This window comes from Xiphophorus couchianus, chromosome 5, assembly GCF_001444195.1.
Source record: "Xiphophorus couchianus chromosome 5, X_couchianus-1.0, whole genome shotgun sequence".
In the NCBI taxonomy this organism is placed as follows: Eukaryota; Metazoa; Chordata; class Actinopteri; order Cyprinodontiformes; family Poeciliidae; genus Xiphophorus; species Xiphophorus couchianus.
In genome coordinates this window covers 3,186,736-3,205,902 of record NC_040232.1, presented here as the reverse complement: position 1 = coordinate 3,205,902, position 19,167 = coordinate 3,186,736, and the positions used below count along the sequence as shown (strand labels likewise).

The 19,167-nt window shown below is 40.6% G+C and overlaps 1 protein-coding gene across 1 annotated transcript; it reads left to right on the top strand.

The window, feature by feature from the left end:
• The first annotated feature begins 302 nt into the window (after window positions 1-302).
• Window positions 303-18,266, top strand: papss1 (3'-phosphoadenosine 5'-phosphosulfate synthase 1). The gene is made up of 12 exons (XM_028018252.1): window positions 303-578; window positions 1,872-1,986; window positions 2,079-2,314; window positions 2,417-2,555; window positions 3,812-3,930; window positions 5,034-5,147; window positions 5,225-5,336; window positions 9,474-9,679; window positions 13,987-14,122; window positions 14,209-14,477; window positions 16,184-16,413; window positions 17,525-18,266. Exons 1-12 carry the CDS (start codon window positions 519-521, stop codon window positions 17,661-17,663), a joined length of 1,875 nt encoding a protein of 624 aa, XP_027874053.1. The 5' UTR covers window positions 303-518; the 3' UTR covers window positions 17,664-18,266.
• The last annotated feature ends 901 nt before the right edge of the window (window positions 18,267-19,167 follow it).

The following is a 19,167-nucleotide window of genomic DNA, read 5'->3' as shown; positions in this document are numbered from 1 at the left end:
CTGAGTTAAGGTAGTGTGTTTTTTCTGGTAGCTGTTGGAATTTAACATAACATTGTTCTGGATAAAATCCTCACCAGCATTCAGTAATGAAAAAAAAGAGTTAATGTTACTCCCATCAGTGGTTATAAATGCCTTTTCTCTGTATAACTAGTAACAATTTAACATAACCTCACGAAAAATCCGAACTATCCCTTTAAAAGGTAGTCAGAGATGTGCTTTTATTATATGCTATGACAGCCTGCCTTACATTTAATCCAAACTGACCCGAGATCGGTTTTCCGAGCTGGCTGGCTACAGACAGCGGAAATACGTCACTTTTCACAGGTGACGTGGCCGCCAGAGATCCTTCCCCGTGGTCAGAAAGCTCCTGTGTCCTGAGTTCCCCCAGTCAATAGACATACCTGTCTCCTGCCTTAACATTTACCTGCGCCAGGAAACAAAGAGCCAGCCGGGCTGCAGCAGCTGGTTTGAGATTTTAGCGCCTTGCGGGTTAAATCAGCTGCTTCACCTGATCGGCCATGGAGACTCATGGGAACTCCAATAAGAAGCAGAAGCTTAGCAACACCATCGAGAACTGGGTGTGTCTTTATTCCCCTCAAGTTTATTTAACGCAATATTTTATTACTACCTTCGGGTTTAAATGAGCCAAGCGGTTAGCGCTGTTATCGATAGCTAGATGCTAATAGCCCCGAGGCTAACCGTTAGCTGAGTTCACTGCAATGATGGATGAACTTCAGCGTTTCGATGATGGTGTCTGTCTTCATATATATTGTTATTTTAACCCTCATTGTTTACACATCAGATACGATTCTGTCCAATTTTATTACTTTTATGAAAACGAAAAAGTTTAGCACAGTATAAGGAACTGGCATGTGAATATCATAACTTGGTTTTAATTACAAATTTATGATAATTATTCAGTCGGTAAGTAATATTTCATTAAATTGAGATAAGGGGTAGGATTAAACAAGTGTTAACTTCTTTGTACTCCTTTTCACACAGAAAAGTATTTGTAAGCTAATTATTTTTCTTGGTTATGTATGCACACGCTTTCTCTTGTCCTACTGATTACTACTTTTTAAAAACCCGTTTGAAACAAATAAATGAAAAAACACGAAAGTTTCACATTTTAAGCTCATTTTCTGTCAAGTGCATCATTGTTCAAAACTTTTAGACCTCTTGTTTCTTATTTTGTTTCATTTTAGTTGTATTTTAAAGAGAATATTTTGAGCTGCACAATAGAAGAAAAATATTGGGAATATTTGCATGCATAGCACTCTAATTATAATATTGATAGGTATTTCTCAAACCTACATAAAAAGTGAATGTTTGATGTTTCAACCAAGCTTCTGCAGAAGGAGAAAACATAGCAAACCACTTCTCCAAGGTGTTTACCATGCGTTCTGACTCTGCATCAGAACTGATCTTTTTTACAAAGCAGGAGTGAATGGAATGTGGAGGGTAATAAATCAAAGAAGGGCTATTCTGCACAAAGAACTACATTCTACACACAAGCAGTTTAAGGAGTAACCCAAGATAAAAAGCAGCTGCAGCTTCAAGGTTTAGGGAAAAAGCCAGTTTTGTCTCTCACACAGTTTAACAAATTCCTCCTCTCTGGGGTGAGAATACTAAACCTTTAAATGAAAAACAAATTAGTAACTACTTATGTAAGAATGATAACAAAACATAATCTAACAAATTTGCATCTGATATTGTCATATTGCAAAAAAACTTAAATTTAGATTTTTATTGTGATTCTGTGTGTTTTGCTACTCAACTTCATTGGGATTTCAGTGTTTGTATGGCTAGGTTTTTATTTAATTTTAGTTTTTTAAATAACGTTTATGAGCAAATTATCTTGATAATTTAAGGGAATGCAACGTGCAACTAATGTCACCTACCAAGCCCACCATGTAAGCCGGAACAAGCGTGGGCAGGTTGTGGGCACACGAGGAGGGTTCAGAGGATGCACCGTCTGGCTGACTGGTAGGATGTTCAAAAAAGACAGAAATAATCCTCACATTAAGGCAGATTATAGATGTAACTTCTCTATAATCCTGCTGTCTTGCTCCCTGCAGGCCTGTCTGGTGCAGGGAAGACGACGGTGAGCATGGCTCTGGAGGAGTACCTGGTGTGTCACGGCATCCCCTGCTACACGCTGGACGGAGACAACATCCGCCAGGGGCTGAACAAGAACCTGGGCTTCAGCCCCGAGGACCGCGAGGAGAACATCCGCCGCATCGCCGAGGTGGCGCGGCTCTTTGCAGATGCGGGTCTGGTCTGCCTCGCCAGCTTCATCTCCCCGTACAGCAGGGTGAGTGAACAGAGCGCCGCCGTTTGGAGACTCGCAACCCAAATCTCACCGTTAAAGTCTGGGAATAAATGACGTAACAAAACGTTTTGTGTTTTCCTGCAGGATCGGCTGAATGCCAGGAAGATCCATGAGGCGGCAGGGTTACCGTTCTTTGAGGTTTTTGTGGATGCGCCGCTGGACGTGTGTGAGCAGCGGGACGTGAAGGGACTTTACAAGAAGGCCAGAGCGGGGGAGATAAGAGGTAGAGCCAAAGTCTTTACTTTAACTAGGCAGAGCAGCAGCATTAAACTCATTTTCATCTTGGGACACATCATGAAAGGCCAGTTGAGCCAGAATGTGGTGCTAAATTAGAAATATTTGCGTTTATATTTTCCTGCCAGGATTGGCTGGAAAACATGTGACTTTTTGTTACTTGCTGTATTGATCACAGACCAGGCAAAACTGAGGCGGCAATGTAGTCAAAGTAAGAAATACTGCCACCTGCAGGTGGGAGTTAGCATCATTTAACCACAGTGAGTTTGAGCATTTTTGCAGAAAGAAACTCACAATCATTGTTTAGCGATAAAATGTGAGGATCTGTTGATTTTGTGTGAAAAACTAGGAGGATTGGATGATGTAATTTGGCAGTTTAGAGATAAAAATGGGTGCTGCATTAGAGGGGGCGCCAAATCTCCATCCATCCATCCATCATCTTCCGCTTATCCGAGGTCGGGTCGCGGGGGTAGCAGCTTCAGAAGGGAGGCCCAGACTTCCCTCTCCCCGGCCACTCTTCCGGGGGAATCCCGAGGCGTTCCCAGGCCAGCCGAGAGACATAGTCTCTCCAGCGTGTCCTGGGTCTTCCCCGGGGCCTCCTCCCAGTGGGACGTGCCCGGAACACCTCACCAAGGAGGCGTCCAGGAGGCATCCTGACCAGATGCCCGAGCCACCTCAACTGGCTCCTCTCGATGTGAAGGAGCAGCGGCTCTACTCTGAGTCCCTCCCGGATGACTGAGCTTCTCACCCTATCTCTAAGGGAGAGCCCAGCCACCCTACGGAGAAAACCCATTTCTATGCGCCAAATCTATGGTTAAAAAATTAATTTAAATCTTTTCTGTGCTTAACAGCTGTTTGTGCCTGTGCTTCTCTACAGAGATTCAGAATATAGCCGCTCAAATCAAACAACTTGTGTATAGATCGGTCAAACCAAGCTGCTTCTCCCAAACTTGTGACTTTTTAAAATGAGAAGTGGCTCTCTGGAGCTGCTATGGTGGAAAAACCTGAAATGCTACCAGCAGCCTGTCATAAGCTTAGAATTAATTCATATTTCTATTTGAATCGATGAAAAATCCCTCATAAAACAACCAGTTTTCTGTTCACTGCTTAAATAATTAGAACAGATATATCTGCTTTAGATAGCATCATATGAAGGAAAACATCCACATTGATTTATTTGAATGAGTTTCTGCTCCGGTGACTGGTGAGCTGAAGCTGAACTGGACTTTATGTTTCTGCTCTCAGGTTTCACTGGAATTGACTCTGAGTACGAGAAGCCGGAGGCTCCGGAGCTGGTGCTGAAGACCGACTCGTGCAGCGTCAACGAGTGCATCCAGCAGCTGGTCGACCTGCTGCAGGAGCGGGTGAGGCAAATGCACACCAGCTTACTACTAGGCCAGGAGTTTAACATGTTCATTTTCATTAATCACATTGATTTTTAGTACAATCGTTTTTCTTTTCTTTGTTTTTGGCATTTAAAAGTCATGAGCTGGAACTGTTTATCTTTGTTTGTGTTTACGTTTCTCTCAGCCCATCAGGGGTTAATTTCTGCTCCAAAACCGATCAGATGGGACGCTGGAAAAGACTATTGTTGTGCTACAAGGAATTAGCATATCAGCTAAGCTATTCAAGTCTGAAATAGCATCTCAGTGTTAAACATGTAGCAGCAGCTCAGATTCTAATGTCTGCGTCTACATTTTTAAAGAAACTCCATGAATAATCAGGAGTTTCTGGAAATCTGAATGGCTGGAATAAAACTAACAACCTGAATAACTGATTAAAAACAACAAACATCTTTTATAATTTAGCAGAAAATGGGTTTTTGAAGTGAAAATGTTGCTCATTTTGTTAATATATGGTTTTTAAATAAATTTTGATTAATTACAGGCCCTGCAATTAACTCAGTTAAAATTTTCATCAAGTCCAACCACTACCTTTTACTTTTTCATTTATAAAAAAAATTATATTAATCTCAGAAATATAAAAAAACCCCAAAAAACAAAACATGAAAGTATGTGTTTTGTCCAACATATTTCTGAGATTTTATGGCAGAAATTTGCTGCTCCTCTATGTTTTTTTTCTGCACCTTTTCCCCCAGTGAATCAGAGACGGTGGAAAGCAGCTGAAGGTTCACCATATCTCATTGAAACACGGATAATTTGTTATTTTACAAGTTGAAGGAAAAAAAGTTTACCAATAACATCATTTCTAAAGAGTTCACATATTTAATTAGTTACAATATCAAATGCATTATCATACTCAAAGAGTTGCAGAAAAACTTTCCTGGTTTGAAACATTAAAAATCTGTTACTTTCCTAGTGGCCACTAGGTGGCAGAAATGAGTCATAGTTGCAGGAATATTGAGGCTGAAGCTGTAGGTTTCTGCTACGTCTGTCCTCCCCTCAGCCTGCTGGAGCAGATTGCTTCATGACGACGTGTTTTTCATGAATGCTCGTTTGTTTTTCAGGACATCGTTCCTGTTGACGCCTCCTATGAGGTGAAGGAGCTCTATGTTCAGGAGAACAAGCTGGACCTGGCCAAGGCCGACGCAGAGACTCTCCCTGCTGTCCAGATTGGAAAGGTGAGCCGGCCTGACTCTGCAGCCGCGTTCTGTTCATCTCAGCCTGGTTGTGTTGACCTCTGACCTCTGTCCTGCAGCTGGACATGCAGTGGGTGCAGGTGTTGGCCGAAGGCTGGGCTACGCCTCTGAACGGCTTCATGAGGGAGAGGGAGTACCTGCAGTGTCTTCACTTCGACTGTCTGCTGGACGGTAAGACGGCTGAGAGAAAAAAAACGTTTTAGCAGCGATGTGTCGTCCGGAGAATCAGGAGGATTTTCCTGACACGCGTTTCGAGGCGTGTGTTGAACTTTTGAAGCCTCGTCAGCGGGCCGCACCATGTGACCGTTTTGAGAATTGACTCGCCAGTTTCAAGGTTTTTACAGTTAACTAAAACTAACAAAATAACCAAACGTGCTGAAAAAGTTGCTACTGCCACCAGGAAGAGAACTAAAACATGCAGGATGCCTGCAGGACCCACTTTGGGAATCTCTGAATTAAAGCTTGTCATTTTCTCATCGCCTGTTTTACTTATATTGGCCACTAGACGGAGCTGATTGCTCAAAGAACTGATCAGGCAAGAATTGGCTTATTCCTCCATATTTATACTTTATTTCCTCAGAAATTGATGTCTGGATTTTCCAGGAGTTGATCACTTTGACCAAAGAAAATGTCCTAATGGATAAATTCTCTAAGTTCTCATGCAACATGGCTTTTATGGTGCACTCACACCAGTCCTGTTTCGTTCACGTTAATCAAACTCCGGTCCGTTTGCATAGACAGTCCGGTTCGCTTGTGAGGTGTGAATGAGTAATCAAACCAAAAAATTAAAATCTGGTCCGCATACAAACCTCGGTCTGTGTTCTGTTGAAGTGCCGTTTCAAATACGTATGTGAACAGCAAGCGGACCAGAGACCGCACCAAAACCAGGAAGTGGACTGCAAGGCAGAGCATTCTGGGTAAATGCAACCAAAATTTATGTGATAGCTGGAGAAATAGCTTGTGTTTTTTTTTTTTTTTTTTACCAGAGACAATTGAGAAATATTCTAACCACTAAACTCTGACACCTCTCCATTTTTATTTACATTTCGTAAAGAAGGGAGTTGCACTCAGCTTCTTCTTTTGAGATTTTTGTGTTGTTTCCTTCAGTGGTTCTTGGTGTAGCGCCCCCACAGGCGAGGAGGGGAACAGGTTTGGGCTTGGTTTATTTGCCTCAGTGCAGAATGGAACAGAACCACAGCAGATGGAAATATAACAAATGTTGCAACTTTTGGTCCCGAATCAACGGGACTATCAGGTGGGAAAACTCTCTTAATGATTGGCCTCATGTCACCATTTGGTTTATTTCCATCAAACCTAGAGTTTAACTGTTTAGCCAATCAGGATGGAGGTTGCTCAGTCAATGTGACACACCTACAGAGGGTTATCAGTAAGGAGGTGCATTTAAACCACCTATATTGTTTCCTTTATTTATGGTGAAACTCTTGTTGAAAATCTAAAACATGGCCTTTAATTTACCAAACATCTGAGTTAGAGTCAGCCCTGCCCTGAAGCCAGCGCTTCACTTTCCATTTTACTCTAACAGGAACAAAGTTTCACTAAACAAAGCTCATGTTGCAGCACAGAAGATGAGATTCCAGTGATTAAGACCATGAGGTCGTTAGGAAAACCTTCTATTCCCTGCAGGAGTGATTTCTGCTTTCATCCATCTGATCCGTCTGCCCAGACCTTACGGAGGAAACGCTGATCTATTTGTCTATTTCTGGCTCCGTTTGTAATTTACTGATCCTGATTAAGTACAGGGCTGCACAGTGGCGCAGTTGGTAGCACTGTTGCCTTGCAGCAAGAAGGTCCTGGGTTCGATTCCCGGCCGGGGTCTTTCTGCATGGAGTTTGCATGTTCTCCCTGTGCATGCGTGGGTTCTCTCCGGGTACTCCGGCTTCCTCCCACAGTCCAAAAACATGACTGTTAGGTTAATTGGTCTATCTAAATTCTCCCTAGGTGTGTGTTTGTGTGTGAATGGTTGTTTGTCCTGTATGTCTCTGTGTTGCCCTGCGACAGACTGGCGACCTGTCCAGGGTGTATCCTGCCTCTCGCCCGGAATGTAGCTGGAGATAGGCACCAGCAACCCTCCCGACCCCATTAGGGACAAGGGTGCACAGAAAATGGATGGATGGATGGATGATTAAGTACAATATATTAATGTCTGGCTCTACAAAGAATATGGGTAGCTGTTCATAATATAGTGGTTAAAAATGAGAAAATGTTAGTGAATATTTTTCTTTCTGTGCAATCTTTGCACAGAAATTGATAAAATTTCCACTTTTCTCCATTGAATTAGTGGTTCAAACAGGATTAGATGCTGAATTTATCAGTTGACTTTATATTTATATTATTTTATGTTTTTTGCACAATTGTATTTTTTAAATTTCCTGAATTTTGGAAATTTTATCAAAGAATAATCATGTACACATCCATTTAGTAAGTTAGAATATTATTGAAAAGTCCATTTATTTTAGGAACTTTATGACAAAGTGAAACAGACGGATGTTTGAAAACCTTAATTTCTGTTATTTATGATGATTTTCCACTTACAGGTAATGAAAACATGGCATTTAAAAATAGAATATTACATCAAGAAAAATAATTAATACAGAAATGTGGACTTGATGAATAATGAATAAATAATTAATACCTGTTGTTTGACTGAATGTAATATATACATATTTTTAAATTTAACTATCAACGTTGTTTTTTTGATGAATTATTTCCCCAAGCGAAATCAAATTTAAAAGTTTTTTACTCTGTATGAACTGTACGTCTGGCTGACATTTATTCATGTGTAAATAAGAAAAACGGTTCTGATGTGGACTTTATTCAGACATCCTACTAAAATATGTTGGAAAAACTTAATGCTTTCATTTTTTTTTTATTCTGAAAATTTCATATTTAGTAGAAAATAAATGTATTTTATCAGTACAACATTCTGTATTCCATAGAAAAAACTAATTTTCCGTGTTAAACACTAGCGCTGCTTCAGGCAAAAGACCAGGTGGATCTCTGACAACAAACCGTAAAGAAATAAACCAAAAACTTTACAAAACTGATTTAACAATAAGATTCTTTAGCTTTTGGTTGAAATTACTACATTTTAAATGAGGCTGAAAATGAAAGAAAACGTCTAGTGAAGGTTGAGTTCCAGAAGATTCAATAATTCATGATGGTTTTTTCCTTCGAAGTAAAAGGTTTTCGATAAAAGAGTGACTCCCAGAGGCAGTTTGGGGCATGTTGCTGCTTTCAATTTGAACTCGGAAGTTGAGATTTCCGAGTTCGAGGGCGGAGAAATCGACTGGAACATTGGTTCTTAAAATGCAGAAAGTTTAGGATCTGCTCATATTTGCCTGGCAAATGGTGAACAGGTGTTTGCCAACCAAGGATTGAATGCAGAACTTCTGACTCTGGTAGTGGAAGAAAAACTTCAACAAAATGAAAAGCACTCTGTCCTTTCAGTCCGTTAGAGCTGTTTGGTTCAAGGATCCAACTTAGAATATGATTTCATCCATTTGTTTCTGAGATCAGCACCACAAACAAACATTATGCAGAATCTCTTGCGCGCACAAATTCAATGCATTCAATAATAGATTGATCAGAGTTTCAGCTGGAAGCAAACACCCACACAAACCTTCTCTGTTGATCACTAAAATGTTGTGAATTATGGGTGTGCCAAAAAATCGATTCATATTTATTCATTTATTATGATTCAGAATCGATTTAAAATGTCCCAAATTTATTAAAATAATAAATCTGCTTTTGTAATTATGTGGGAGTTCTGACGTCGCCACACAGCTGGAATGTATGCAGAAAGCACCGAATCAGAGGAAACAACAAAAATGAGAGAGAAATTTAACTGGCGCCGTCTTCGTTTAAGGCACCGAATACCCGGGAGGACCCAGTTCGCTTCGCAAAATGGAGATGGAAAACTTCAGGAACAATGCAAATGGGCGGAGCTACGGTACGCCGTGATCGGTCAGAAGTTTGTTGCCGTGTTTTTTGCAGAAATGTTCTCGGATAGCAACGATATTTACATATTTCCCTTCAACTAGTTTCTGTTCTTTTGTTTCTGCGGGCGACGTGAATGCTGAACGTTTTTATACGACGTGGTGAGAGGTTATGTGCATTTTTACGATTCTTCATTAAATGACTCCAAAGGCTGTTCTTCTGGATTGCAATGTCGTCGTGAATCAAATCATGAGATAGTAACAGATTCCCACCTCTGCTATGCAAACTAAAACTTATTCGTTAGTTAGACTCTGTCCTGTATCTAATTTTAATGTCCTTCTCCTCCACTAGGTGGCGTGATTAACCTGTCGGTGCCCATTGTGCTGCCGGTGTCCACGGCGGATAAGGAGCATCTGGACGGCGTGACGGCCATGGCGCTGGTCTATAACGGCCGACGCGTCGCCATCCTCCGTAACCCGGAGTTTTACCAGCACCGGAAGGAGGAGCGCTGCGCCCGGCAGTGGGGCACCACCTGCAAAGACCACCCGTACATCAAGGTGAGCGTCAGAGCCGCTTCTGTACGTCAGCAGAACGAGATCCGGCTTGTTTACGGACTACCAGGAAAATTACCGGAGCTGGTAGTAACTAGTTACATTTAATTAAATTTACTTGAGTATTTTCATTATGAAGTGTCGCTATAAACTTCTGGATTTTCTACCCAGTGAATGAAAAACAAACATGTTTTAACCAAAAACTCCCCAGACGCGGAGACACACCTGCAGTTTTCCTTAAAGTTTAAGTTTTTTAATTGAAAGAAACTGATTGGGGAAAAATGTTTATTTTGCCTGATTCTGTTATTTTATGTTACTTATATGAATTATTGTCATTTTGTCCTTAAAGTACACAAATTTTCACTTTACATTTTGTTCCATCAGATGCCGTTTTTAAATATTAAATGATTGATAAAATACTCTTTTACTCTTATTTGAGGAATTTCTTAGATGGCTACTTTCTAGTTGAGTAAAATTGTTGAAGCAAAGCTCATCTTACTTCATCTTTTGGGTACTCTGGCCACCTCTGAAAATCACTAATAAGGAAACATTCAAGGCAGAATCAAATCAGAGGCATACTCTGAAATGTTTGTTTCAAGGCTCTACTTGATTAAGGAGAAGATGACAAGTCAGTGAACTCCTAACCAACCCACTGATGCTCTCGCTATTTATCCTTCTTCACATGTTGACACGTAAGTTGGCCGGTGATTGTTTCAGCTCTGGAAAAACCCTAAAACAAAACATCTTTATCTTCTGCAACCAAATCTCACCTCATGATGGGAAAACAGCCCATAAACCTTTTCTCATACCATGAAATGTTGTGTGTCAGCTTCCACTTCAACCACCGACATGTTCATTACTCATAATCTAAACCAGTCTGTCTAGAAATATAAAGCAAATGATGATCAAATCAATGTAATTAATAAATGCAAAATGGTTCTTAGAGCAAGAAAGCAAATGAGTAAATCAATATTTTTTTAAAGAGGTATAAACGAAACACTAGATAAGTAAAACCAACATTATGATGCAGTGAGTAAATATAACAATAAAATAACACGTTTGATGCCGTTTGTACTGACGGTTGCGGACAGCCTGGATTCATTAGCGTGTCAGAAACAAATCATGAGTGAGATCCCAAACTCTCAGTGGAGGAGCCAAATGCTTATTGATCCCGTCACACGACGCCTCTGCTGCTGATGGCCTGCAGACGTTTACATGCCAGCAGGAACTGGAATCGCTCCGGCCTGTGCACACGCTGTCCGAGATGTCCGAGAAATAAGAGCCGTAAATTGATAAAATTATAAAGAACTCATCGGTTTCTTTAGTTTTTTTATTTGTACACTATAAAAAGGCTCGTCATGGTAGATCAGCCCACCGTCGGCCTCCAGCGACTTCGTTCATTAATGAAATCAGTGGTTGCATTCTACTTTGTGGTATTTCTTTAAAAATACACAGATTATTAATTTCTGAATGTTAATGTTTAGAATCACTTGATTCACACAAATAGAGACTTTATTTTTTTAGCTTTGGGTGGATCAGTGTCGCACTGCGTACTTAACCTGCCCTTTAACTCCTGAAGAGTCGGAACGCTTTGCTCTCTTCGCTGATGGAAAAACTGAACATCTGGAGAAATGGAGGTTTTCTCATTACTTAAGAACTTCTTTTTGATCCACCCGTCTTCTGCAGGTGTTAAATCTGGAATCTGATGTGTTCTCCACCCTAAAAACCAAAAAAATAAAAAATTGTTTGGGAATGTAGTTTCCATTTCTCTCCAAATTCATCTGTTTTTAAAAAAAAAATTATCCAGCTGTTTTCTTGCACTGGTTTTTCTGACACCTGCTTCGTGAACAGAAACCCAGAACTTATTCCACCGCTTTGGACTGCTGAATTTATTGCGGTTTGACTGAATCCAAAGGATTTATGCCACATGTGACGCTAAAACAGCAGCCGTCGACTTTCAGTGAAGATTCAGGTTGTTGTTTAGAGATGAACAGGATGCAGGTGGAAACAGTCCAAGCTCTTATCTTCAGGTATCGCCCTAAAAGTGAAGGAAAATTAGAAAAGTTTTTGTTTTCTTTTAAATTTCATCCATCCAGCCGTCCGCCTGCCCATTCCTTCCTTTCTGTCTGAGTTTAGCAGATTCTGTAGTTGAAGACAGATCGCTGTAAAAATGCAGTTAAGTATTCACACCCCTGGCAGATTTAGTTTATTTCACTGATTTGAAAATTATACAGCTACTTCTGACGGATAAAAAAACAATATAAAAGCTTTTCTTTTCTTTCTAACATCATTAAAAGTGACATTTTATGCAAAAGATTTTGAGAAAGAAAGATCTTGTGCAAAAAATGTAATAAACATGTTTTGTGTAGCCCATGGACCTATTTTAACGGGTTCCTATAAAATGTTAAAAATAACTATTCCCCTTGAAATTGTTTTGTTTATTAATTTCAGTTGTGAGCAATTGTTTACTGGTTTGCAGTGACTTCCAGTAACTGACTGGTTGGCTTTTGATGTTTGAGTCAGAGCCCCAGAAAAAATGCCCAAATATTTCAACACCTTAACTTTTAACTTTCATCTTATTCCCACCATCGCCATGGTGAAATGTGGCTCATGTGTTGACTGATGGGGCGGCGGCGGCGGGGCGGCGGCGGCTACACGTGTCCTAAATTGGGACCACGACTCTCCACTGTTGACACCTGAAGCCTCAATGCCGTCGCCACACGTCTAACCTGACGTGTGTGTGTGTGTGTGTGTGTGTGTGTGTGTGTGTGTGTGTGTTCAGCCTGCTCTGATTAAGGCCTCCCTCGTTAAACTGTGTGTGTGTGTGTGTGTTTACATGACCATACGTCTCTCTGGCTGCACCGGAGCCCGTCTGTCAGCGGCGCCCTTTACTGCGACGGCTGCGCCGCATTGTTTCCGTCTGCTGTCAGCTGCAAACGAGCCGCTCCGTTCAGACGCAGTTAATCCACCTTTTCCTGTTTACCTGTCCGTCAGGCAGACCCCCCCCCCCCACACACACACACACACAGGGAGCCGCGGTGTGTTGGTCGGGCCAGGTCGGTCTGTGCGCTGTGTGACGTTCGTTCATGGTTCATGTGAGCCTCTTCTCCACATATGGGTCGAGTTTTTCAAGCCACCTCTGGACAAATTGGATCAGTTAGCGTGAGGAGCAGAAAAATGTAAATTTCTCACATGATCTTTCCTTTTGATCAAATCGTGGCGACGCCTCTGCTGCTGACAGCTTTCTGATTTAAACCCACTGCAAAGCAGAAACTGCAGCCAGGCCGTTCTTTTGCTTTTTAAATATAAATATCAAAGCCTGTTTAAATGATGAATTACATGTTAATGGAATAAGTGGCACAAATGGTTTTTTTTAATGTTCAGATTCATCGGTTTCATGCAGTAACTCTAGCTGGGGTCTCCTAAGGACCGCAGGAGGGACTCCAGAGATGTCGCCTGAAACAAAATCAGCCTGAGCGATTTGGATCTTTGTTTGATTATCCTGGGGAGAAAGTTTCTCTCTCTGGCAAACATGAGAACGTTTGTCACTTAATTGTGGTAAACAGCAGATTTTATCTTCGACCTGAACCAGTGTATGGGAAATGTGGTGAAAATGTTGTTTTGAACATTTTATTAAAGAGAAACTAAACGCATCACTAATTTTTGTTGCTTAATTTTGGGAAGAGAAGGTTTCTTTAAACTTATCCACCAACTTTGACCAAATTTATGCTGCAAAAACGCAGTTATTAAAAAACGGACACATTTTGCAGATTTTTTATTTAACCTCTTAAACCTTTTTATACAATATTAGAATTACAGTAAAAATGCACATAGTCAAATTAAATGTTTTAAATAAGAAAATAAATGTTTTATCCTTAAAAATGATCATTTAATAAACGCTTGATCATTTGTAGCAGAGGATGCATCTAACATAACATAAACATGTGAAAAGCTCAGGACTTTCTGCTTTGTGGTATTATGTTTGGATTAAACAATTAATAATTGGATAGCAAAAGGCGCTTAGAAAAAAACCTTTGTAAAGACGTTCCACGCAGTTTCAGCTTCAACTGGTTCAAAATCCGTAAAAAGACAAACAAACTATCTGAAATGGAAAATGTTTATATTTTTTGTACGGTTTTGGTTTAGTTACTGCTCTGTGTGTTCTTTCTACAAATTGCATGTTTTAACTACAGGTAACGATTAATTGTAATAAGTAAATTAGTTGATTTCAATAATTGATCACAATAAATCCAATTGATCGTTTCAGCCCTGATTGAGACCTAATTGTGATGATTGATCTGTCGTGTTTCCAGATGGTGATGGAAAGTGGCGACTGGCTGGTTGGCGGAGACCTGCAGGTTCTGGACCGGATCTACTGGAACGACGGTCTGGACCAGTACCGGCTGACGCCCAACGAGCTCAAACAGAAGTTTAAAGAAATGAACGCAGGTAGCCGTCACGTCTTCCGCTGCCAGCTCCACTTCCTGGTTCTGGTTTCCTTCCACCAAACCAGTCCTCTCCTCTTCCATGCGCAGACGCGGTGTTCGCCTTCCAGCTCCGGAACCCGGTCCATAACGGCCACGCCCTGCTCATGCAGGACACCCAGAAACGGCTGGTGGAGCGCGGATACCGCCGGCCCGTCCTGCTGCTCCACCCGCTGGGAGGCTGGACCAAAGACGACGACGTGCCGCTGCCGTGGCGGATGAAGCAGCATGCCGCCGTGCTGGAGGAGCGCGTGCTGGATCCGGACTCCACCATCGTTGCCATTTTCCCGTCTCCCATGATGTACGCGGGACCGACTGAGGTAACGCAGATCAAGGCGGCGCTGAGGTTTCTTTAAACGCAAACGTGGCAGATAAAAAAACTCGCTGCCGCGCTGAATGATGAGCGTTGAGTCGGCGGAGGAGGCCGTCTCATGCTGGCTGACTGACGACCGGACAGGAAAGGGAACCAGCCGCTGGGCCGAGTCGCTCTGCTCAGCGGCTGGAAACTTTTCATTCATTCACTTCTTATAATGTGGAAGCAGCCGATCATTGGGAACAGACTGAGGGCTGCTGGACATCAGGGACTCAGTTAAATTAGTTTGGAGCCATAAAAAGTTTTATTTTTTTCTTTTAGGGCCAAGTGCAAGCCTAACGTTAACGTTTAGCCGTTAAAAGTGAGACTATTTCTTCTGTGGTTTTCATATTTACGGGATGGCCCTGAAGCAGACAGGAGCCGCTTTCATAAAACACTTCAAGGTGGCTTGAAAGTGGCTGTTTTATCTTCATCTGCCTCTGTTTACTGCAGATTTTTTGTTTGACCACTTAAATCTTTTTATGCAAACTAAACAAATAATTCAATTTGTTTAAAAAAAACATATTTTATTGCCTAAAATGAAATAACAGCATTCCTTTAGTGAAAGTTTGATCATTTGTAGCAAACGAAGCATCTGCATCTAAAAATCCTTCAACATGAGAAAAGCTCAGACCTTTTCAGCGCAGCGCTAATCTGGGATTATATTTTCATTTGACTAGTTAATACTTGGATAGCAATAGATGGTGATGCGTTTTGGCTTAATTTCTAGCAAATGACCTTTTTGAGTCTCCAGTTAACGATTAATCAATCACTAAATTAGGTGACAATTATTTGAGGTATTGATTACTCTGATTAATTGTTTCAGTTGTTTCAGTTCACTCTAAAATGTATAAATTTAGAGTTTAAATGTGGTGCTACATGATTCATAAGTCATAAGTGTTGAGGTTTCAATCTTTTTGCTGTCATAGAAGAGAAAAGTGTCACATTTCCTGCACTCCATGAAGCCAACACACGTCTTGTTGTTCTAAACTACCGGTTTAAAATCCTTCCAGACTTTTAATCTGCTCTCTGTTAGGATTATTCGTGTCTCTTCTCCCGTTTTTAACATCTTTCAGCTCCATTTTGTTGTGACTAGCCGGCGCTCAGCGTCTTTGTGGGACTGAAATGTTAGAACGAAACATTCTACTTTCATTCAAAATCTGAAACATAAAGCATTCATTAAAGTAGCAGCTTCATATTGAAGTTTTTAATTACTTTATTGTTTTATCCAGACACCTGCTGCAGGTCCGTTTTAACACCAGAAACTCCAAAATGAGAGCAAACACTCAGCTCTCCTGGAGGCTTTTATGGAAAAAAGAAGCTTCAAATTGTCTGCCAGAATCTCCCGCTATGCTCAGAGTAGCAAAAACGTCTTTGTATTCGACTGCTTTGTTTTTTTATTAAATAAACTCATTAAAAATACAGAACTTATAACTTTGAGCCAGTTACCTTTCATTATGCCATGCAGCTTTCCCTGCCTGGTGTTTGCAAACTTCTTTACATTTGTTTACATTTTTGTTGCTCACATAATAAAGTTCTTTAATTCAAAGAAACTTAACAAAATCATGAAGATTTTGTTCTTCACCACATCGTTTGTGGTGATATTTATTACCAGTAGCTGGAAACCGAATCCGTTCAGGGAACAGTTTAAACCGACGTTCCTCGTTCCCTCAGGTTCAGTGGCATTGTCGAGCCCGTATGGTCGCCGGCGCCAACTTCTACATCGTGGGTCGCGACCCCGCAGGCATGCCCCACCCGGCCACGGGGAAGGACCTGTACGAGCCGAGCCACGGAGCCAAGGTCCTCACCATGGCGCCGGGCCTCGTCTCCCTGGAGATCGTTCCCTTCAAGGTCGCTGCGTACAACAAGGTCAAAGGAGCCATGGACTTCTACGAGCCCAAGAAGTAAGCTTACGCCCAGCTAGCCCCGACTCTTCGGTCTGGTTGTCACGGTAATGGGAAACACGAAGTGCTCACTCAGGTTAATTTAGAAGCTTATTTGGACGTTTAATCCCGTTTAGGCCAATTAGGCCAAGCAGTCTAAACAGAAATTATATTCTGTAGATTCGTTGTGTTTATAGAACGGCTCCTGTTCTCCCGGTGCTTTTGTCTCTGGGAATCGCTGAGCCAAAAATAACACCGTTGTTTTCTTTTCCTCAGAGCTAAAATGTTTTAGGCTTTGATGTTGCTCAGAATCACACAGACCTGCCGCTGATTAAAGTCTGTATCTGCGCAACGCAAACGATTTTTAGCTCCAGTCACGCCGTTTATTTTCTTTTCCTCTCGGTGTGATGAAGGCTGCGTGAGCGTAGCTGCAAGATTCAGGTGGATTAGATGATTTTCCATGATGCAAAGTTGGGACATTAATCCTAATCCAACAGCTGATCGGAATTATAGTAGTCCTGCTTCGCATATTTTCATATTTTCATCTAGTTTCTTCCTTCACATGAGAGAAAAGCTAAATTAATGTCAAATTTTCGTTTCTCTTGTTCTTCCAAAAGCTGGATGGTAAAAATCTTTATCTGGTGTTTTGGTCTCGGCTGGTTTATTTTGAAGGACAGTTTTGTTTACAGAGAATTCATAATTAATTTAATTTGCTGTTGTTTATTTTTAGATTTCAAATGTCCCAGCTCCAGTGTTAAATGATCTTCAAAATTTCTCGTTTTGATCTTAGAGTGTGTTCTTGCATTATTATTATTATTGTTATTATGATTATTATATATTGGAAATGATCTCAAAACATTATCATTTGTCTCAATGACTTCAGAGACAATCCATCAAGTTGTTATTGTGACAGGCTAATTTTTCATGCACAGCATTGTTTTAATGTGCATATAAAACAACAAACTTCATTCTGAAGGAGTGGCGGATCTTATTTTTCCGTTGGGAAGCGCCGCAGTCAGGAAACCCTGATGTTTGTAATAAAACAAAACGATTTCTATTAAAACAGACAAACTCTTTCTGAGTCACGTCTCCTAACTTGTTCCCTCTGCCTCCGTGTCTTTCTGTCCTGCAGCCATCAGGATTATGATTTCATCTCAGGCACGCGCATGCGGAGGATGGCGCGCGAAGGAGAGAACCCCCCCGACGGCTTCATGGCCCTGAAAGCCTGGGCCGTTCTTAAGGAGTACTACCAGTCCCTGGAGAAGGCCTAACCGGAAGACCAGGAAACGCCGGATCTTATTCTGTCTGACACGAGAAACGCCGGGACCGCTCAGTTTTATAAAGAAACTTCACGCTGGCTTTTATCCGTCTCACTTCCTGTCAGTTGCTTTTAGTGCTGTTACATTTGTGTTTTTAGCCATGTGCTTTATTTACTCTTTAGATTTCTCCTTTTCCAGCTGAACATTCAGATTAACGTGTAATAAAGTAGATTATCTGCAGATCTAAAGATGGCGACAGCTCGGTGCTGTTGATCAGTACCTGAACACGTTTGGAGCGGTTCTGTTCCGGAAGCCGCAGTAAAAGTCGAGTGCCTTGGTCTTTCACATAATGTCATGTTGGGATCACTGATTCTTCGTATCGTTACACAGAAAAGCTCCTGTTGACTCAGTATTTTCTTTTAAATGTATTTATTCTCGTTTTAACCGGGTGGTGCATGGTAGTCGTCGTACTTTAAGTTTTTTTTACATCCTTTCATTTTCTTTTCTACCTCCAGCAGCTCGTCTTTTTCTTGTGGTAAATAATTTTTTAAATATCACTTAGGATCACGTTTGTTATCTTCCCTGACTAATAAATCATTTTTAGAGAAAAAAAAACTTTCTAATCTCCTTTTTGTTTGTTTTTGTTTTGAGGAAATGCCACAAGTTTATGGCCTTTTCTTAACGAACACCAGAGGGCGTAAGTGGCAGCGTGAAATGATGCGGTTACTGAATCACCCGACAGTGGATGGAGATCAGGAGACATGATCTGGTTTGATGGTTGCTGGATTATCATATCAGCTCTATTCTCCATTTATTGTCCAGTTTTATTATCACAGCTCTGCTAAAAAGCAGCTTTATGCAAACTGAATTATTTCCATTCATCCTGCTAATCTGCAAACAATGTTTGACCGTTCCTTTACTTTTTGCAGCAATAATTACATTTCAAATAACATTGTGATTTAAAAAAATATTTTATATAATTTATTAACTTAATATATTTGACAGTTTCTCAAATATATTAAGTCACAAGCTTCACTGTTTTCAATAGGATTTTATATGAAGAACCAGCAAAGTGTTTTTTTTTTATCTAAAGTGATCTCCACGTATGAACCTTATATACTTTTATTATTTCTTTAACCCCAAATCAAGCTTATATTTGCAGATTAACTGTATAAATTGTTGAGTTGAGTTTGACTTTATTGAAATGGTGTATTAAAAGAGTTTAGTTTTAAAAGAGTTTAGTTTTAAAAGAGTTTAGTTTTAAAGCCACTCCTCTTAGATCTACAGTGTCATCCAATAAATTACTGTTAACTTGGTTTTAACTCTCAATATTTACTGTCTGTAACCAGTACAGTGCAGTCATATCATTTCTTGTGATTCTGAATGTTAGATTTTTAAATTCACATTTTCCCTTAAATTATAAAGTCCTTATTGTAAGAAGAGCTTTTGAATGTTTCCTGGTAATTCATTATTTTTTTACTTTAAATTGTAATTCCACTATGTTAAAAAATTTTTT